This window comes from Alligator mississippiensis, chromosome 1 (genome assembly GCF_030867095.1).
Source record: "Alligator mississippiensis isolate rAllMis1 chromosome 1, rAllMis1, whole genome shotgun sequence".
Taxonomy (NCBI): Eukaryota; Metazoa; Chordata; order Crocodylia; family Alligatoridae; genus Alligator; species Alligator mississippiensis.
The window spans coordinates 209,675,519-209,698,393 of record NC_081824.1 but is presented as its reverse complement, the minus strand read 5'-3'; the positions used below and the strand labels follow the sequence as shown (position 1 = coordinate 209,698,393).

The following is a 22,875-nucleotide window of genomic DNA, read 5'->3' as shown; positions in this document are numbered from 1 at the left end:
CCGACTCGATTATCTACTGAGATCCCTTCCAACCCAAACATCTATGAATCTATGTGGCCTCACCAATTCAGAAGAGGGGAATTATTACTGTTCTCAATCTGCTGGAAACACTCCTAGTACTGCAGCCCAGTATGCTGTTACCCTTCTTGGCAACAAGGGCACATTGTTGACTCATATCCAGCTTACTGTCCACTGTAACCCTCAGGTCCTTTTCTGCTTAGCCAGTTGATCCCAAACCTGTACTGGTACATGGGATTCTTCTGTCCTAAGTGCAGGACTTTGCACTTGTCCTTGCTGAACCTCATGATATTTCTTTTGGCCCAATCCTCCAATTTGTCTAGGTCACTAAATCCTAGCCCTACCCTCCAGTCCTACCCTCCAGCACATCTACGACTTCCCCCAGCTTGGTATCATCTGCAACCTTGCTGAAGATGAACTCTATGTCATCTTCCAGGTCACTGATGAAGACATTGAACAAAACTGGCCCCAGAACTGATCCCTGGAGCACTCCACTAGATACTGGCTGGCAACTAGACATCGAGCCATTGATCAGTACCTGTTGAGCCCAATGATCCAGCCAGTTTTCTATCTACCTTACAGTCCATTCATCCAACCAATACTTCCTTAGCTTGTTTGCAAGAATGCTATGGGACCCACATCCACAGAACCAGTCATCTCATCATAGAAGTCAATCAGGTTGGTCAGGCATGATTTGCCTTTGGTGAATCCATGCCGACTATTCCCATTTCATAGATGTTAGGGGCTGGAAGGGACCTAACAGATCAGGTCCAGCCCCTCCTACACTTGAACAGTTCATTTTCTTCTCCCCAAAGTATTTAGAAATGGATTTCCTGAGGACCTGCTCCATAATTTTTCCAGGGACTGAGGTAAAGCTGACTTGTCTGTAGTCCCTGGATCCTCCTCCTTCCCTTTTTTAAAGATGGGAACTATATTTGCCCTTTTCCAATCATCCAGGACCTCCCCTGTTTGCCACAAGTTTTTAAAGTCTCTGCAATCACATCAGCCAACTCTCTCAGCACTCTTAGATTCATTGCATCCAGTCCCATGGACTTGTACACATCCAGCTTTTTAAAATATTCCCCAACCTGTTCGTTCACCACTGAAGGCCGTTCTTTCACCTTCTCCCTGAACAGTGCTGCCCGGTGCAGTAGTCTAGGAACTGACCTGCCTGTGAAGACTAAGGCAAAAAAGGCATTGAGTACTTCAGCCTTTTCCTCCTCGTTCATCACTAGGTTGCCTCCCGCATTCAGTAAGGAACCCACACTTTCCTTGACCTTCCTTTTGTTGCTTACATACTTGTAGAAACCCTTCTTGATACCCTTCACATCCCTTGTAGGCTGCAACTCCAATTGCCTTCCTGATTCCATCCCCAAGTGCCTGAGCAATATTCTTATACTCCTCCCAAGTATAATTATGATATATTCTTAAATTCAGTCATTTTTTTCATTATGAAGTCCATGGCTAGGAATGCAATAAAAAAATGCCAGACTTATCTCTAATGGATAAAATGTAACAAGAACAAAAGAAAAGCATGCAGTGTCACTCAACACTCAAAATAAGAATAAAAAAAAGAGTTAAAGAAAGTGCTATTGGATTTAAATTAAATTATTTAGAATTGAAATATGTATATTACCACTTTAATTACATGCACAGCATCATCTTCTACAGGAATATCAATATGAGGAGAAGCTGCAAAATTAGAGAAATATGGCAATGAAATTGCATGCAATATTTGATGACCAAAACTTGAAGAGCAAAGTATGTAGCACAAGAACATGTTAAGAACAAGATGTGGCTGGTGAGGTGGGAAGCTTGACTGTATACTTAAATGTGAAGCACATAAAGATGTTCAGAAAAAGGGATGAAAGGTACATTTTCCCCAAAATAGTTGTTAAAATTGTTCCCCTTTTAATTTCAAAACATTGCCTAAATTTCAACTCAGTTTATAATTTTCACAATACCTAGATATAAGCACGGGCAATTCTAATCTTGCTTTTGGCAGAAATGTCTCAATCCAATCTTAACTCTTGATCAGCTAAGGCCATTGCTCCCCACTTACTCCAAACCTAAATAAAACTTCTGTACATTAAAACAGACAACGCTGTTTTCTCAATGACTAAGGTCAGCCATGTATCCTTCATGTATGCTTTTTGTCAGTTTGCTTTCATTATAAAGACTACAAGTAAGGTTACAACCTATGTCATCCCATTTCACTAACTTACATCATGTCACTGATGTAAGTGACATTCTTTCCCCACTATTTAATTTGTCCCACATTCCCATCCTGACGTTATATATTTAGATACTAGCATGAACAGTGCGTGCACCCAGCGGCTGGGGGGGCATACCTGTGCTGGCGGCAGCACGAATGTGGCGGCAGGAGCCCGGCGGCAGTAAGTGCAGGAGCTCCCACAGACAGTGGCAGTGGCAGGCACCACTGGCAGCGGCGCCCAGGGGCAATCGTTGATGACCCCTTTTTGCAGGGGGTGCACCGCCACATTCAGAGGGTGCACGTGTACCCGGCATGCACCCCCTACACATCGCCCCTGGGTACTAGCCTAAAATAGGGACAGTACAGCTCAAACCACCCAAAGGGGAAATTGGAAACTGTGCTTCTTAGCACAAGTAGAAATGTCAAAACAATAGCAACTGACCAGACATGCCAATTACAGGTTCCATACTCCAAGCAGACTGCCTAGCCTGCTGCCTTCTGCAGGTGGGTTTTGCCCCATGAGGAGCACCTCAGTCAATTCTCCCAAAGAAAGCACAGTCTTCATGCAATAACAAACAAATAAACAAAACCAAGCTTTTTTGCCATGTCCCAAGCACCAGAAGGGGAGCCCTTTGACTCTGGCCCCAGCACAGCCTGGTCCCTCTTTGTAGTAAGCTGTTCTGCTCGTAGCTTGCTTCCTCCTCCCTTGCCCAACTCTTTCTGGAGCTTTTTAGAGCTCTTAGAGTGACACTCAATGCATATCCAAATGCCCCACAACTGGGTTCTCTCAACAGGGCTAACTGTTCCTTTTTACAGGAACAGGCTTCCTTGTTACTCATAGACAACAGGATTCTGACCTTGAAAGAACTGGCATTTCTCTTGGATGCCACCTCAGGATTAAAGTTTAATGAGACTAATTCACATCTGTAATAACAATCAATGGAAAGCCCAAGAAAGAGTTCCAGGAAACAAGTGTCCCAGTGAAACCCAGGGGTGAATCACTAATTCCTAACATGGGCAAAAGTGAAGTTTAACTATTTTATTCCACTACCAAAATCACTAACTCTGATCTGACAAAACTGAATTATCCCTATACTGGGTGAATGGGCATCTGAACATGGTTAAGGATAATCAGGCTGCTCTAGCTCCTCATTTCTGCTTATCAGCTGGTCTAAATTAAGCCAGTAGATACACTCTATTAAGAGACCCTAGGGCTTCACTCCTGTCCTGCAGCCCTTTCTCTGCCTCATCCCCTCCTAGATGTGGCAACATGCTTCACAGTGAGGACAAATGGAGCAGTTGACACCTCCAGGAGCTAATGTTTTAAGCAGTCTACAGACTGAGACAGGCAGGCAAATACAGATTACATTTTCAGGGGGGGGGTTTTCTTGTTAACAAACAGAATGCACTGGAAACATTTTTATTTTTAGATGAAAGGTTGGATTTTGATCTCTCTCCATCTCTGGAAACAGAACCAAGGTTCAAGACTATGGCCTTGAATCATGCCTTAACCTGGCCCAACCCACTGTAGATCACATGTTGAAATACCCACAGGTATTTCCCAGTATATTTCAAATTCCTTGATAGCTTAGCAATGCCATGTAGCCTAAGCAGGAGCATAGGCATTTGCCTACTGACAGGAAGATGGAAGCTAGTTTATTTTAATCAAGAAAGAATGGGTGCATACTGAGAGGTAGAATCTAAATATGTCTGGAAGAGGCTGGTTTTATTTGAATGCTCCTGTGGGTAACTTCACAGGTACCTCCTGCTAATGGGATAGGGCCATCTTTCTTAACAGTACATACTCGGAATTTGACTAGCAAGTACCTGCTCCCCAGACTACTGAAAAGAGGGCAATCAATTGGTGGTAGTTTGGCACCAGAGTCTAAACCCCCAGTCTTTTACAGTACAAGTCTCTAGCTGATATCTGAAATTCTGCTCATAGCACATTTTGAAGAAAACTCACAGCCTAACATCAAGCCAAGAGTGAAAGCACTGTAGCAGATGTGGCTTTGAGGCAACAAGGGAGAAAGAAACTAGCTAAGGAACAAGGAATATTGTCAAATGTGTATTTTAAGACTACAAGGTACAAGTAGGCAAAAAAATATGTATAATTGTTATTGCATGTATACAGAATAATCTTTAAACATGTAGCAAGCATACTGCACCAACCACTGCAATACATTATACAGATAATTTTAGGGAAAATGTTTAAAGTGATTATTTCTAGAAATATTGATTTACCCAAAGTTGTTCATGTTGTTAATATTACATAAGACGCATCAAAATACCCCAGTTTATTAACCACATATACTGTACAGCAGATACTTTTATCTGCTGTGGTTCGCCAGTGAGACAGACCATTTTTGGTCATTTATGGAGTTCTGTTGTTTTTTTTTTTAAATTGACTCTACTGCATATGCCTGCTTAAAAAAAAAAAAAAAAAAAAGAGAAAGGCTCCCAAGGTTTATCAGTCTGATTATATATCTCAAAGACCAGCACCACTCTCTTGCGGGTTCAACTCGTAATTAATTACTATATACATATAATTAGCCATGCCTCGTTCTGTGCGATAGCACATGGCTATTTATTACATTACAATCAGTTAAGTAGAAGACAGTAAGCAGAGACTCTGCAGGAGAGCAGTGCTGAAATGCAGGATGACTGCTATGGCACCTAACACATGGTACCACAGGCACTGTATGGTTGGGCTATGTTAGAAAAAGGTATTCTGAAATAATACCATAGCAAGCAAAAATCCCCAGTCTATGGCACTAGTACATACACACATTTCATCTAAACTACTGCACATCAGAGGGGTGTGTTGTATACCAAGAACTATTTCTGTAATGTACCTTCATATTTCAGTAACTTTTTCCTTTCACTTTCCAACTAATTGGAAATATTGCCATGAGTTACAAATACTGCATAGAGGAGTAGCTGACAAACTGTATTAAAAATACAAGCTGAAATAAAAAAAAAAATTGATAGTATTTACATTTGTCACCTAATCATTGAAGGAAAAAATTTACCTCAAACTAACCTAGGTCCAAAGTTCCCTAGCTTTGCCCAGACAAAGCATTTAGGGTGCTTCTATCAGTTTTAGCTGTGAATTTCATTGCTTTTGTTGGCTACTGCCACAACCTTTAATTAATGTAGCTTCCCGAGTTTTAATATGACAATGTAACAATAGAGCATTTCTGGATCAACCGTGATTTTCTAGGACTACATGGCACAATTGCATGCAGTCTGACAAAGAAGTGTGCCAATTTTATTTGCCAGTTCTAATGTGCCAGTTTTAGTTTTAGCAGTTAATTTGTGGCAGTCATGTCTGGAATACAATGAAGAATTTCAAATGGTACTCATAGAATCAGTTTTGTTGACAAAGTTTACACAGTGGAAAAGAAAAACAACATCTATTTGGCAGCTAAGAAAAATATCCATACTTCTGCCCACAGCTGGTCTCCTTGCTTCTGCTGGATGTTTTGGAAACATGAACAAAGTTATAAATCAATAAAAAATGATTTGAGATGTTTACCTAGTTTTTCAGTGGACACTGTCTTAGCTCAGTTTGTGCATAAATAAATTTTTGAATCAAGGATTTTTTAACACCAAATTCAAAAGCTGGTTTGGTCATGTTCTGGAAATGAGAAGAGTAGAAAAAATCCTGGCCCCTACAGAATCAATGAGGCCCAAATTCTGTTGCTTCTAATCGTTCCGATTGATGTAAACATCTTAGAGAATTATTTTCATACAATTCTGATGTTAACAAAAACAATTAATTCACAGTGGCCACCATAAACATTTTGGTGTTGCTTAATTTATTGTAGTTTTCAAGTACATCTTAAGAACAGAATGTACCATGATGAATCAAACATCTATTTTTATTTGGACTCATTATATATTTCCCCACTTTCCTCCCCAGCCAAACCTCTTGTGAAATTGAAGCTTTACATATTTTAAAAGAGACTGTAGATGTGCTATCTGTTATCTGAGGAAGACCCTTGTTTCTGTTCACACTAGCCCAGATTTTGTCCCAATAATGCAGTATCATTCTCTGTATACACACATTTTAAAGGAGCTTTTTCGACCCATCTTTTTGAAGTCTTCCTTCAGCTTCCTTAAGATTCTATTATGAAGACACTACATGTACAGAAGCCTCTACAGTAGATTGCAATCCAGCTTTCATAACAACTTTGCTGACTTATTCAATGAAAAACTGAACTCCCCTGCAAAACTGTTTTGGGTTTAGTCTGCAAATGCCTCCAATACAGAGCAGTTCTGATTGGAACTTCTTTGATTTTCTCTCATCTTTCTACTACATTTTAATCATGGGCTACCAGTGCCAAAGTTCTGTAGTCCATAGCTACGAAGGCCACCTTTTAACTTTCAAAGTTACTGTCTGAGCTGGAGTTGGTATGACATATCCTTTAACCTCAGGCACCAAAGCTATGCAGTCTGCTGTTACAGTATTCTTGGATGAAAGTCCATGCCTCTAATACTTAAAACTTGATGCACACACTGTTTTCTGGCACATGTGCACTCCTGCCCATCTGCCAGGCTGACACTCTGCCCACTAAGAAGATATGATGCCAGTTTCAACAGGGTGCAGGCACCAATCAAAAAGCAGTTTGGCGTTAGGCAAACTAGCTTTATATTTTATCTTCAGAAGTTCTGCCTGATATCCTAAAACACCGATTACACAATTCAATGTACAGAATCACTCTGCATCTTTAGGCCTATATGTCCAAAGATTCCTTTTAGACTCACTCTCCTCTCTCCATTGCATATACTTAACATAAGACTCTCCAAAACTAAACATATTCCCAATAATTCCCATCACTTAAACCTGAAATAAAGGACAGGACAGGTCTGACCACAGTATCTTCAGTCACATGAATCTCAGTAGTAGAGTGTATGGGCATTTGTAGACAACACTTTAAAGTGGGTTTTTAATGCAGGTTAAATGCCTTTTGTGCTGCTTTAATGGCATTGCTGTTTGCACATTCGGCGGCATACTGTGTGTTAATTCCAGCTGCTGTAGTACTTTCGGTGGCGTAATGCGCCTTAAATGACTTTGGAAAGCAGAAAATGACTTTCGGGCGCTGCAAAGTAAAACACCTCCAAGGAGTTTTAGTTTTCCTAACCTACAGCTGCGGAAGGAAGCACCAAGCTCCTTGCAGCTCAGGGGCTGGGCAGGCTCCACAGAAGGGGGGGGGGGGGGGGGGGGGGGAAGCAGCAAGCCTGATCTTTTTTCTTCCCTCCAGAGCCTGCTTGCCTGAGCTGTGCAGGGGGGGGCGGCCAGTGCTTCCCTCCGCAGTTGAGGTGCCCTCACGTGCCTGCAGGCAGGTGCCGCCGTTGCTGCACAGGGAAGCACCAGCCCCCACCTGCAGCTCAGGGACTGCTCTGCCCACCAGCAACTTGCTCTCCCCTCCCCACCGCTGCAGAGGCAGATAAGGATCGGGCTCTGACATGGGTGTACATGAGATGAGTGTTTACTTCACCCTAAACTGTAGCAGTGTTTTTAAAAAAAAACAAAACACTGCCTCAATTTAGGGACAACTAAATCCCTGTGTCATGTACAAATACCCTATTGTGCTTTTAGGAAAAAAGAATGAAGTGCTCAATGTCATTTTCACTTCAGTCTTCACAGGCAAGGTCAGCTCTCAGACAACTGCACCTGGCAGCACAGTTTGAGGAGGAGGTGAGAAGCCAACAGTGGTGAAATAACAGGTTAGGGACTATTTAGAAAAGCTGGACATATACAAGTCCATGGGACCAGACAGGATGCACCTGAGGGGGCTGAAGGATTTGGCTGATGAGATTGCAGAGCCACTGGCCATAATCTTTGAAAACTCATGATTATCAGGAGAGGCCCCAGATGACTGGAGAAGGGCAAACATAGTGCCTGTATTTAAGAAAGGGAAGAAGGAGGATCCAGGGAACTACAGACCAGTCAGCCTTGAATCAGTCCCTGGAAAAATCATGGAGCAGATCTTCAAGGAATCCATTTCTAAGCACTTGGAAGAGAAGAAAGTGACTAGGAACACTCAGCACTGATTCACCAAGGACAAGTCATGCCTGACCAATGCCTTCTATGATGAGGTGACTGGCTCTGTGGACCTGGGGAGACCAGTGGATGTGGTATACCTTGATTTTAGCAAGGCTTTTGATATGGTCTCCCACAGCATTCTCATAGGCAAGCTAAGGAAGTATGGGCTGGATTAATGGACTGTAAGGTAGATAGAAAATTGGCTGAAGCATCGGGCTTAGAGTGTAGTAATCAATGGCTCAATGTCTAGTTGGCAGCCAGTGGATTGCCCCAGAGTCAGTGCTGGGGCTGGTTCTATTTAATGTCTTCATCCATGATCTGGAAGATGGGATGGAGTGCACCCTCAGCAAGTCTGCAGATGACACCAAGCTAGGGGGAGTAGTAGATATGCTGAAGGGTAGGGCTAGGATTCAGTGTGACCCAGACAAATTGGAGGATTGGGCTAGAAGAACTTTCATGAGGTTCAACAAGGACAAGTGTATAGAAAAATCCCATGCACCAATATAGGCTGGGGACTGACTGGCTGGTCAGCAGCTCTGGAGAAAAGGACCTGCGAGTTACAGTGAAAAATAAGCTAAGCATGAGCCAACAGTGTGCCCTTGTTACAAAGGAAGCTAACGGCATACTGGGCTGCATTGACAGGTATGTTGCCAGCAGGGCAAGGGAAGCGATTATTCAGCACTGGTGAGGCCACATCTGGAGTACTGTGTTCAGTCTTGGGCCCCCCACTGCAGAAAGGGTGTGGCCAAGTTGGAGAGAGTCCAGCAGAGGGCAACAAAAATGGTGAAGGGGCTGGGGGATATGACTTCTGAGGTGAGGCTAAGGGAATTGGGATTATTTAGTTTGGAGAAGAAAAGCCTGAGGGGGGATTTAATAGCAGCCTTCAACTACCTGAAGGGGGATTCAAAAGGAGCTAGACTGTTCTCAGTGGTGGCAGAACAAAGAGCAATGGTTTCAAGTTGCAGCAAGGGAAGTTTAGGTTAGATATTAGGAAAAATTCTCTCACTAGGAGGGTAGTAAAACATTGGAACAGGTTATCCAGAGAGGTTGCTGACTCTCCATCCTTGGAGGTTTTTAAGACCTGGCTAGACAAAGCTTTGGCCGAGATTATCTAGCTGGGGATGGTCCTGCTTCGAGCAGGGGATTGGACTAGATGACCTCCAGAGGTCCCTCACAACCCTAATTTTCTATGATATGGGAAGCAGTTTGGGCTTAAAAAACTTCCCATATCTTAGGGGACATGCATACATACACATGCAAGCATGTGCACGTGTGTGCCCACACACAGGCACTCTGACTTAACGTCTGACCTCCTTTTCTCCAAGCCACCAACAAGAAATGGTCCAGAAGTCTCTAAGCTTTCGCTGTCATCATATGTTGTAATGCTACAAGAGATTTTTTTTAAATTAATGAGGCATAGTTAAGCAATCAACTTGTACATACCTTGGTAAGTTAAAGGGGTGATCACCAGCAGCCAATATAGTTTTGGCATGAACAAATCATGCCAAACAAACTTGATTGCTTTCTTTGACAAGGTAACTAGTTTGGTGGGTGAAGGAAATGTATTGAGGCTTTTGATAGAGTCCCACATGACATTCTCAAAAGTAAACTGAAGGGTGGATTACAAAGAATTTTTTATATGGATATCTAATTGGCCGATTAACTACAAACAAAGGCTAACTGTAAATGGACCAATGTCAGAATGGGAGAAGGTCTCAAGTAAAGTTTCACATTGCCTGTTCTCGGTCTGGTGCTGTTTAGCAGTTTTACTGGTGACTTGAGTTCATAAATTGAGTGTTTATTCATCTGGTTTGCAGACTATACTAAATTGGAAGATCTTGCAAATATTTTATAAGGATTAGGATTCAAAAGGATCCTAGACGCGCTATGGACAGCAGAATGAAACTCAAAGACAAATATAAAGTGCTAACTAAGGAAAGAAAAACTGAATATGCATATACAGAATGGGTTATAATTCACTAGGCAGCAGCACTGCTAAGAAAGATCTGAGGATTATAGTGATCACAATCTCATCAAGGCAGTAATGTGAAGCTGTCACAAACCACCCCAAAATGTAATTTGTGGCTATGTTAAGAGAAGTATTGTACGCAAAACAAGATAAGCCATTCTGTAAGTTGACTCAGTGCTGGTTAAGCCTTAGCTGGAGTACTATGTGTAGTTCTGGAATCTGCATTTTAAAAAGGTGAATGAGGGAGACAATATAAGGGTTGAAATACAAGCTGCATAAGGAAAAGTTGAAGGAACTAGACATGTTTAGTCTGGAAAAAGGGAGATTAAGTCGGGGGGGGGGGGAAGGAGACAAGATAGCCATTTTTAAATGTATGAAAGAAGAACTGCCACAGAAAGCAGGTCACAAGGATGATGGTTTAAACTACAGCAAAGCAGATTAGGTTGACTCTCAAGAGAAACTTCCTAATGGACAACTGGACAAGCTCCTTAGGGAGACTGTGGAATTTCTTCATTGGATTTTTTAAAGAAGAGGCTGGTCAGGAATTTACCTGGGATTGTTTAGGAATAGGGTATCCTGCCTTTGGGCAAAGAGTTGGACTTCAGGACTACTGAACACTTCAGGTCAAAGTATAATCACTGGGAATGAAGGAAAGGAAATGTCAAACTTAAATGTGGATGGTGACATTTAACATTGGGTTTTAGAACTGTAACTGAGCACTTGTGACCTTTTTATGTTTAAATTTTCAGCCCAAATTGTGCATTAATGGAGTCCTTGCAGTAAGACTAGAGAATGATTAATATCAAGTCCCATATTAATCATTATCTGTGATCAGGGAGATAAATGAGTGTCTGGTACTCTCTTTAAGTCACACCATTCTAAATTCTTATGTACTTCTACCAATCCCCACAGGGCAATAAAACAGTCACTGGATCATGGAAATCCTGGTCATGTTTCTTTTTCTTGCCCTTGTCAAAGGACTAGTATGATTCTGTCCAAGCTATGCCATGGCAAGCCACTGGTAAATTGCAGGTCAAAGAAGAAAAATAACATGGAGCAGCATCAGTAGGTCTGGCTCAAAGGCCACAGAAATCTCCCCATGGCACAAGCCATATAATATTCCTGAAGAGGTTTAAGCTAGTTTAAACAGTAGTGAAAACTACACTTCCTGGAACAAAGGTAGGAACTGTACCGCTTGTATGCTACTTAGAATTGCTCTGGAAATCCAAGAATTGAAACATAAGGAGGCGTAGGCAAGCCCCAAGAAATCGATGAAAAGGCACAGACTTAAAAAAACCCCCAAAACACAAAGAAAATGTCTGTATTAAAAGATATTTTAGAAAGGAGGAACATAAAAATCAGAGACCAGAAACTTGTATACATAGAAAAGTTTAGGTGTTGCCTTCTTTAAAAAGTTACTTACACTGCCAAACCCTAGTTCTGTGTCATTAAATAGCTTTCAGCAGGTTTGATTTAGTGAAGAGAACCCTCTAAGAAAAGCATCTTTAGTAAATATATTTGCAGAAGTAGCGTAAAATTTCTCAAGCACATTGTTACAGCTTAATGGAGTATGGAACATACTTAATGGGGAATTAAGCTATAACAACGCACATCAAAAACTTTACACCACTGCTGTAAAAATACTTATTAAAAGATACAGCCAGTAAAGTTAACCTTTATTTTTTTATAAAGAGCTACACTGTTCATATTTTGCAGACATTCAAGCCTAATGTCTCCTGCTCAGCATCACATTTTGTTCAGTTCTCTAGGATTCCCTCTGGATTATCACCTTATTGCAAGCTTAGCAGTCACTCTGTCACATAAACCAACATGTATATTAAGACAACTCTGTCTCAAAGATTGAAAAAGGACCTCTCTCAGCAACAAGAACACCTAAATGAGGTTTAATCCACATACATCAGTATGCTTCCCTGTGGAGATGAGCATGTGAACATAGGAAATCAACTTCCTTGTTTCATAACCCTGCAGGGCCCAGTCTCACTGGCAAGTCTGGCCCATTGCCTACTTTAGCCACAACTATACTACATGCCTTTCTCCCATTTCTGTGTCACAAGGGGAACCAGGCTTTCACTGCAGAGCTATGTCAAGCATTTAATCTCCCTTTTGAAAGGGGTAAGGGGACTAAAATCAATCCTAGCCACCACTAGAAGGATGGCAGTAAGAATCCTAGCAGGAACAGCAGCTGTATTTCTTCTGTTACACTGCAGACCTCCCAGGAGGAACATCCAGCCGCTTATGTGAAGACCCTGGACTGCAATCTGATTCTCTGATAGTTCACTGGCTGCTTTCTGCTTCAGTTTGCCAAGATTCAAAATAATAAACATTATGACAGATGAAGTTATCTTGGTGGTCTGTGTGATCAGGCAGAAAACTAACCAAATCTGTATGAAACATAATGATCTCTGTGTGACTTACAAGTTTTTTGTATGATTTTACTGCAACAGGAAGTACCACAGAGCCATCCTCTTCATGGCTCTCAGGCACATTTTTTAAATCAGTTGAATTACTCCCCCCTGGATTCTTCTTTCATTGTTTCATTACACCCAAGTCCCATGTATCAGTTTCTTTTCTCTACGGGAGCCCTCTGAGAGTTTCTATTTCCCCTTCCATTACTTCCTTTTCCCCCCCTCCCTACAAATAATCCTTGAACAGCAATCTCTGGTGGCACCTTGACTTCATTCCATTGCTCATGCTAAGGTCTATTTTCTTATATGCTTTAGGCATAGTATCTCTCCAAGGCAACTGACTGATATTGCAGGGAAGGTCATAAAAGGTATCATGTACATCAAAAGAAAAAAATGTAAATATCATAACTGCTCTGCCCTTCGCCTTTTCTGTGACTGCTCATTTCTGAGGGGCCTTGGCTATTGATCTCACCCAAGGAAGGCTATGAATAGAACACTACAGAATAGAACAAGAAAGAGATATGGCAGCAAGGTTTTTTTTCCCCCTTTCCATTTTGACCTTGGGCAACAGATGTTGATGAAGTATCTGACAAAAAGATATTAAGAGAGATGAATATTAGGAGAGAATGTTATTGGACAGTGTAGAATTAAAAAAAAAAAAATGGTTTGCACGCTACTTCATTTATAGTGGAACATAGAATGAAGCAAAATCCTGGAATGAAACTCTGGCTGTCTTCACATGGATTGAACTAAGCATTACTGGGATTGTTGTCAAGCTCATATTAGTTGTCTCCGTCTCCATATTATTTAAATGAATGGCTATATAAATGTGTGGAGAACAATCAGAAGCAATGGTAGATTGGTTGCCAATGAAGCCTTCTTACTCTTCTCTATGTATGCAATGAAATAGAAGACACAATTTCCATGATAGAGCACATTAGAGTAGTTAATTGCTGCTTTGCCCACAATCCTTCTTTTCAGTTTGTTCAAAAAATGTACTCACTTTGTCCCTGAAGTCAAGGATTTCAGGATGCAGAAGCAATATTGGCCCTGTTGCTGACAGTAAGCAACGTAGGCTTCTATAGCATTCTTTTAACAACATCTGACCATATGGAAGACCAGTCTCCAAGAAGTAAAAGCACAGGTTACTGCCATTGTGCACTCATCGCCTGTTCATGGAAGAGTTTCATTCAATAACAGGTGTTTCTGACCAGCAAAGCATGGACAATATTACCTGACAGAGAAATGCAGGAGGACCTCTGTTCCATTCATTCATTTGGATGCTTGTTTTTAGAACCCCATGAATTAACACTTCCACAGGAAATATAAGTTTGTTCACCGAGACTCCACGAAGTGGGCCAAGTACTCTGCCTGCCTGAAGCCCCACCAAGTTTGGTGTAGCTCCAGACAGGTGCAGGGGTCTACCAATGCAGGCAGGTGCGAGTAGACAGGGATCTACTTGCAGTTAATAAACAAGAGAACTGAGAAGTAAACCATTTGCTATACAATGCTCATTCTAATGAAAAGTTGTCTTGTAACAGTTGTCTGAAAAACCATACCAAAATGAAAGCTTCTGCTATCATCCAACATATTAGGAGATTATCCTCTGACAAAGCACTCAGTACAAACAAGGCATCATAATAGACAGGCTAAAAAAAACAAACAGAAGGGAAAATAGAAAATAAAGAAATGACACTACCCGAAACAAAGAAAGAACGGATGCCAAAAAAGTGCAATTATACTTTCCATGACAACACGTACAAAAGGGAGAGAAAAAAAAATCAGCTGTACCTTTTAAGCTTTTATGTTCAATGTGCAGTTGGTCTATGTATTTGATCAGCAAGGTTTTAAATATTAATACCAAGAATCTGGAAATAGTATCTAACATTCCACTATCTAACTTAAAAAAAAATGAAATAGAGAATCTTTGCCTTTAGGGGTGATGGACTACATCGTTCTTGCTATTCAGGATTAATTTTATACTGCTGTCTCAGTACAAGCTCAATTTAGTCCCTGACAGATCATTGTGAACTAGTTTTCATGTGTATACTGCAAATGTGCAGTGCAGAAGAAGTCTATAATGCTGCTTTGAAAACAGAATATAAATCTTTTATAGACAGCAACAACAGTTTTATATGTATATCAGAATCATTTACAGCCTTCTGAAGAATAACTACCTCAGGAGCGAAAAGCAGCTTCTGTTGAAGAGTATATAGCAACAGGTTCAGTAAAGAATACCACTTCCAATTGAAAATGCAAGGAAGTTCATGGTTTTAATTCATATATGGCGCCAAAGTTAGTACTACTTCTAGTGGAGAAAACCAACAACATTTCTGAAGTGACCAAAAATCTTGTATAGTGATTTTATGTCTCAGCTTATGGATGGGTCCTCCAAAGCCCACAGTAGCACTGAACCAGTACTAACTCAAGGGAAAGAGTGCCACTGGCTAAATCAGTGTCATCACTCATGACACTGCACAGCACCAAGGAGCATTTAAATAATTACTGACTCAAATATGGCTAAGGTAAATGCTTTTTTTTCTATATAGCATATGCCAACCATACTCTGAACCACTGATTTTCAACCTCCAGCCTGCAGGCCAAATCTGCAGAGCTGTCACCTACTCCACAGGGCTCTCCATCAGTATAGAAATTAGGCAGCAGAAGAGTGATGGTAGTGGTAATTGCTTCCAGTTGCAGCAACTGATGCTGCCACAGCTCCCCCTGCCCCCAAATTTCCAAACCCATGGGAAATCCCCCAGACCAGATGACGTATCCCTACATGCCAGATGTATCAGTGCACAGGGTCACTCCACAGCTGGATTCAAATCACAGGACCGGCCTATGCCACTTATCCAGCCTGAGAGGTCAAAGGTTTGAGCATTACCACCCTGAAAAAGTTCAGTTAAGAATATTGTAGTTCCATCACAAAACTTCTTAGCAGTTGTGTTGTGAAGATGATGAAATGCATTCATAAATCACATGAGCACCAATGATCAGTAGTGATAAAAAGGAAATTATTAATACAGATAAAGTAAAAGTACTGCTAACACATTCACAAAATATCTTATCCACAAAATACTACAAACACTTTACCTAAGTAGATCAAGCCAAATCCTCCTTGACCAATCATAGTGCCCAGTCTCCACACTTTCCCTTCAGTGTCTTTCAATACCATTCCTTCTGGAAGGGGAACAGGTAGCTTATTTTTCCCTTTCGGTGGCATCACACTTTGAAAGAAAAGAAAATGAAATGTAAAAGTAAATGAAAACTTTCAATGCCTTTTATGCAAAACAGAAAACCTAATGCAGTTTGGTTCCTATTCTCCATTACCATGCGTCTATGTAGTCACTTATCTCTGTGCAAAGAAGGCATTAAATGCCACTAGATCCAAATGGCAGCATCTTGTCTTCTCTTTGAATTGAAATTCTCAATAACAGGAGGCAAGGAAAAGGAGAATGAGGGCCTGTACTTCAAGTTCAGCTGGTCAGACAATGGAAATAAAAGGCTTTAGTCCATAGCCTGGTTGCCAAACTACCCCAGCCCCCAGTGTGTGGGACAAGGGTGTATGTGAGGCAGGGGGAGCCTCAAGCAGCCCCTCGCAGGCTGGAACTCTGCTAGCCTACAAAGGGAAACCCGCAGTTCCCCACGTTTTTCTCCTTTAAAGCTTGCTGATCCATTTTTAAAGTTTGCTTGCCACCCTTTCATATATTCTTGCAACTCACCTTTGGGGTTGCAACCCACAGGCTGAGAAACCCCAGCAGTCTTTCCTACCCAAGTGCAGGGGGGGCTGGACCTGATGATCTGTAAGGTCCCTTCCACCGCCAAACACCAGAGATGTGGGTTTTCCGGAAAAGTTTGAATTAGAAAATTTTTCAATGCCCTAAATAGCGTGTGATCTGATTTAGCATGTTTATTTGGTTTATATTTAGTACACAAAACTAAAAGAGTACCTCATGTTAACTGTAGGTCCCAATAGCCACAAATATTTGAACCAAAATGTTTATTTAGGAAAAAAATTAAATACAGCACACTTAATCTGGTTTAAATGTGATATTTAAACAGATCGCAAGCTTCACGTGGAAAGAAATTATTGTGATTGGAATACTTGTAAAAATGTAAAGACAATACACAATAGCATGTACTTCCCTTACATTTTTTGTTTAAATTTAAGGAAAAAACCCGAAGGCACTGAAAACTGTCGACACACTAATTTTAGCACACCCAAAGCACTGCCCATGATACGCTGTGCTTTGGTTTTGATTTGACCTGCACAGACGATTAGATGAATTCATAACTTGATTTTGGGTTTGGACGATTATGAGAGTGTATTTCCCCTCCTGTTTACAAATCAACAAAACATTTTTGTACTCTCTCTAGGGATAATCACCTGGAAAACATGCATTACAACTTTGAAACTGCCAAACTTGGCGAATATTGTATTAGGCACCCACTCATTGCTGCCCATGAGTTTGTCTAATAATTGTATTAGGCACCCATTCACTGTTACTAACAGATTTTATGAAACAGTGAATTTCAAGAAACGGAAAACTGCCCACGGAAAAAAAATCACACGCTGGAAAATGTTCTGTTTTGGGAAATTTTCCGCGAGAAAACTTTCCGTGCCCCGACATCTCTGCCAACAACGATGAACTGCTGTGCTGGAGAAGAGGGCTGCCGCCCCTTGGGAGGTCATCTCGCCCGGCCTTCCTCAACCCGTGGGGCAGCCCGCCAGACTGCATGAAAAAGGGGGGCGAACACCCTCTCGAAACAGGGGGCCAGACTTTAAAAACGGAGGCTCCTTTAGAGGAGGCGAGTGTGGGAAACCCTGGGCTGCCCCTTGCAGAGTGCCAGGCTGCCAGAGGCTGCCCCACACAGCCTGCGGGGCAGCGGGGTTCACACATGGGCCCTGGTACACAAAGGCTTGAGAAAGAAGCCCTGCCCCTGAGGGCGTCTCACCCGGCCTCGGGGCTTCTTGGCACCGCTGAGCTAATGAAGGGACAACAGTGAAGACACCTCTCCAGGAGCCAGACACGCTCTGTATCACGGCGGGGCTGAAGACGCCTCCTCGCAACCTCTCCGCAGCCGAGCACCGACCGGCTTCCTGCGCCGCTGCCGCCACGTCCGGAGCCGGCCGGGGAGGAGCCGGCCACCCGGCCCGCCCCTGCTCCCGTTCCCGCCCCGCCTGGGGCGGCCTGGGCGCCTCCCGAACCGCTGCGTCCCACTCGCGACTCCTTGTGTCCCTCCCCGTGCTGAGACCTGCAGAGGACGGGGCCCAGGGCTCCCCGCTTGTCCTAGGCAGCGGCAGGGGGCTCTCCAAAAAGACCACGAGCAATGTATTCCCAATGGGTTCAATAAATCCCCCTGATTTCGGGCAGGCTGCTGCACGCAGCAAGGTCACACCAGCTGCTCCGTCTCTCCTTTCCGCCTCCAGGGAACACTGGAAGAGTTGTTGGCAGTCTGGGAGCCCTGTGACACCCCAGCTTCTCAACCTCCCCCCACTGTTTTCCACCGCTTTGCTCCCAGCCTCGTGAGGAGAAGGCTCCAAGTCAGCTCCATGAAGAGGCGCCAGGTTGGAAATGGGGGGCCCCTGCATGATCTATTGATACAAAACCTGACACCTTTATGAGGTGGGAGTAACATGGGGTACTCTCTTAGTTTCGAGTACTAAATATTTATAGACATTAGGGCTGGGACCTCGAAGATCATGGAGTCCAGCCCCCTGCCCCAGGGGCAGGAAGTCAGCTATGGTCCAAGGATCCCAGCAAGATAAGCGTCCCAATGTTAATACAATATAATAATATAAATCATAATATACAATCACAATAAACATGCTAAATCGGATCATGCTCTATTTACACCTTTATGAGGCGTCTTTCTTGAAGAGAAAAATAGAGGACCTAAAGGCAATCAGTTTTATGTCAATGGAAGACAGAAGACAACCAGACTGTCCTCTATGCCAGCCACCCTACCAGGGTGCGTTTTCCAGGCTGTGTGACCCTGAGCAAGCCGCATTTGCTATTCTGGGCCTTTCCTTCCTTGTGAAATGCAGAGCATGTGCTCTCTTTGCAAGATGCTTCAGTCTCAGTGAACGAAAATGTGTCCCTCTGAATTGAGTAACAAGAAGGAAACCATGTACCAGTCTCCTGCTTTGCAACAGACATCCTGTATTACATATTAAAGATGGTGAAGGACTTCAGAGCTAACAGGGGCCTGTCAGAGCTCCCCCTCCCCAGTATGAGTTCAGCATAGCTGCTGTTTCCATTTTCCTTCATTCAAGCTGGATTTCCTAGCCTTCCTTAATAGCCACATCCCAATTTCTTTCCAGGCCCACTTCTTTCCCCCCCAAGCAGGGAAACTGAGGCAAAGCAACAAACAAAACTGTGCCTTTACCAACACTGACCTAAAGTACCACAGGCCTTTCCCGTGGCCTCTTGCAATGTTGAAACACCCCTCACTCCTACTGTAGGAGCCCAGTTCCCTTCTACAACCTTCCCAGCGGTACTCTTTTATTCTTCTGTGAGGATGAGCTAACCTCCTTCAAGACAACCATACGGGGCTGGCTAGCCTCGAGCCCTGCCTTAAAAAAGGCAAGCCACCTGGTCACAGGAATATAGCTGTCTCAGAAAACACAACATTTTTCAAAGTCCTGATACATGAAGTTTCCTGCTCACCTGCAGATCTACAAAGAACAATGTATTCCTAATGATTTCAGTGAATCAATGATCCAAGTGGAATTCCCCACATTTATTGTCCAGATAGCCTTCAGCCATGCCCATTGATGAAAGCCAGAGACATAAAATCTTGTTCTCTGTTTTCACCCCATGACTCACAGTTAATCATCATTCCAGCACACATAACAGCCACACCTTGGATCTAATCCCTGGATTAGATATAAATTGAGAGAGTATTTTTGTTCAACTGCAGTCCTGGATGGATTACCACTTCCTTCAAGTAATAAGCAAATTTTTTCTTGTCACCAAGCAATATATGGCCCTGTCTAACATGGTTCCGAAAGCTCATGACCAATTAAATCCCAGTGACAACACTAATTGACAATGAACAGATGAAATTATCATCACATGCTGTCTCCTGCCTTGAGCACAGTGACTCCTCAATGGCCATTTCTTTCCTATTTGCCACATGAAATACTTGTGTTTCTTGAATAACTTGCATCAAATGGCAAGCAAAGGGCAGAAACTAAAGGGTTATAAAGGAAAGCTCAACATGAAGCAAACAAATTGAGTCACAAATAATTTCTCATGGCCTATCCTGATACTCTTTGTGGATCTTTCTTCTACTCCACAGTAGTTGCCAGAACATAGCCAACAAGACTGATTTCCTTACCAATGAAAAGTTTCATTTGCCCAGAGAGCCAGCAGTCAACAACAGAACTGTTATATTTTGTGGCCCCACAGCGGTGGAGAGATTAGACTAGAGCAGCAGAGAGACAGTAAGCAGCACAGTTTACATGGTTGATAACTTGATTGTTCTGAACAGGAATCAAAACTGGAAGCAAACATTGTGCCTAAAGAGGCCTGCAGTACAGCAATATTTAAAGAAACAGTACCCTACATAATGACTAATGCATGCTAATGCATGTACAACACAAGAACCACTCACAGGAAGGATCTCGCACCCTTTCTCACAGGGTATATTCCAACCACCTACAAAGTGTTCTCAGGACACCGGGGACCAGAAACCATGCCTTCTACAAATTGGCTTGTTCACAAAACACAACACAGTGTCCTGCATCTACAAAAGGAGGGAAGAACCACTATGCTGCCATCAAACCTTTGTAATTCCTAATTGGTGAAAGAGCAACTTGAAACCTTTCTAATATTGATTGCCAATGCCTTGGAGGCTGCTGTAATTACACCAGGGATTTTCAAGGCCCTTTGGGATATAAGAACATGTAAAGCACAGAGAATGCTTTGCCCCTGACCTCTTTTCCTTATCTCTACTCCAAATTTAGGTCATAACATAGTTGGGCCATTGCTGTTTAAACAGGTAACTTTTTTGCCTAAGAATTAGACAGCAGAATTATAATTACTGAACTAAAACCAAAGGAAAAAATGAAGTGGCTTACTGTTTGAAACATGTGTTCACCCTCCTGCAGAACACCCAGAAAGGCGTGCAAGCCAGGGCAAGAAGCAGCACTGAATATAATCAGGTATGTACAAAATCTATGGATATGTAGCAGATATCAAGCATTTCTCTCAAAGCCATTTGTAAAATGTGGGTCCATACTTCACTGATGACTTCGCTAACCTAAGCTGTGGCAGAGGTCACAGATATTTTTCAGTGGGAAGAGGAGGTTTATGATAGAAACCAAAGACTAACAGTGAAATTTAATAGCATGTGTGTGAAAAACATTTGATTAAGTGTGAATGTATAGGAAAAAAAAATGTTTGTCCAAATAAGCAAAAATTGTAATTGTGCTCTTCATTTTTTTTTTTTTCTATGTTGCTCAAAAAGTGAGAATGGGGTGGTTTCATTTCCATGAAACTGTCCAGAATTTTAGGAGCATAAGGAAACTAGTGAAATACGTAGAATTATTGGAAAGTCAGGTTTTTGACCAGAATAAGATTACAAAATGAGAACAGAAGTTTACATCAGTCTAGAAAATAAGGAAATAATGGAAAGAAGGGGATATTTGAAATACTGTAATTGGAAACCAATAGCAAAAGTGAAACTAAAAGCAAAGACACAAGGATACAATTAATTTATAACAAGCTAGGTACTTGTACTTGCATATGCTGTCTAAGCTATTTTTGTAAATTCAAGTCAGGCTGCATACCCTCCCAGTGACTCATTTAACAAGACAGAGGCTTGCATGTTTACACATGTAGCTGAGGTTTAGCTTCTTCATTAGTTTTAAATGAAAAGTTTGCTATATACTTCTCTGACATACTTTGAAGAATAGAAACTGAAGATTTATGACTGGAACTGCATCATTTCAAATCTTGCCCATTTTTAATACTATGTAAATGTTTGTTTGACTTATGTAATTTTAAGTTTATAGTACAGTGGACAAAATGGACATACAGAAAAGGGAGATTCCAGCGGATAACCTGGAGGGGGTTTGCTTTTAAATAGGGAACAGGCTTGAGACTGGCTTAATATAGGAACAAGCAAGTTTCTACTTATTTGACCTTTGACAGTCCTGAAATAATCCACTCGTTATAACAAGATGGTGCATTTTTCTTGGCAGTAGGAGGTTCTTATTTTTAAAGACAGTACATATTATATACTTAGTTTAGTAGCACTTTGAAAAATAGAAGGTTGCACTGGAAAAGTGGTTTTCCTGGATGTAACAGTGAAATGGGTAAATTTATGAATCTAAGCACTTATGGGTGAAGGACAATGACCTCTCTGTCCATAAGAAGTGCATTCCATGGTGCTTCAGGTAAAGAACGGGGATTTTCATGAAAGCATGTGTTAACATAAAGAGCAAAGGGAGAAAGAATAAAAATAAGCATACATATATCTATATACAAAGAACCAAAGCAGTTGAACCTATATAAAGCTGTTCACCCAGTAACTGCTCCATTGTGTAAAAGAAGGGAGGAAAGGTAAAATTTTTCTCTTGGGCTGGAGTGGAGACAGCTCACTCTTCTCTGACTGCCTGGATCATCATCCTATTAGCAATCTCTCAGGAAACATGAGCTTCATAAAGTCAGGTCAAGGGTGTCTAGCCTACCTTCTTTTCTCTCTACCGTTGCCTTGGAGGGAAGAGTGGCCAGCTGTTTGGCTGTTGTTTGACTTGAGGAAAAGGATGACAGAGGTTATTCTAGATGTATTTTCTGCAGAGAGAGCTAATTATGAAAGAACCCGTTTCCATCTCGAGAGGACTGAGCCAGAGATTCTGCCAAGATGCGTGTCCCTGCAGGAAGAGAGGTATGTATAGTTCTGAGAGTACAAATAACTGCTTGGATTCTCTAGTCAGCAGACCCAATCACTACCAGCATACACCAGGCTATGTAAGAGCTCCCATGGTCATGAATATTGGCTGTTCATGTTTTGTTTTTAGTTAGAAAAAATTAGGAGCTCAACCTTTAATCTAACATTTCAAATCATTGTAGTGCCTGCATTGTAATTGAAGGGGAGGAGGGATAGACTACTGTATATTTAGCATATACATTTGCTTAGTGTCTAGTTATAATGACAAAGTTGTTGATTATCTGTTGTTTTA

General features: G+C 41.9%; 1 protein-coding gene and 1 long non-coding RNA gene across 5 annotated transcripts in view; one reads left to right on the top strand and one right to left on the bottom strand.

Annotated features, from left to right (window-relative positions):
* The window catches only part of VRK2 (VRK serine/threonine kinase 2), a 71,086-nt gene extending 53,264 nt beyond the window's left edge, over positions 1-17,822 (bottom strand). For 2 of the 4 annotated variants that reach the window (XM_014595067.3, XM_019500741.2), the window contains exons 1-3: positions 17,640-17,821; positions 15,777-15,910; positions 1,655-1,710 (exon numbers count right to left, since the gene is read on the bottom strand). In XM_014595067.3, coding sequence (XP_014450553.2) covers positions 1,655-1,710; positions 15,777-15,906 — 186 coding nt within the window. In that variant the 5' untranslated portion in view covers positions 15,907-15,910; positions 17,640-17,821. Of the gene's footprint in view, positions 1-1,654; positions 1,711-15,776; positions 15,911-17,639 lie in introns of those variants that run through there. The other 2 variants (XM_014595068.3, XM_006267322.3) reach the window with 2 other exon arrangements.
* Positions 17,823-20,159: 2,337 nt separating this feature from the next.
* LOC132246426 (uncharacterized) lies at positions 20,160-22,576 on the top strand. Its single transcript, XR_009457696.1, has 3 exons — positions 20,160-20,690; positions 20,800-20,853; positions 22,493-22,576. It is a non-coding gene; the product is annotated as an uncharacterized LOC132246426 (long non-coding RNA).
* The last annotated feature ends 299 nt before the right edge of the window (positions 22,577-22,875 follow it).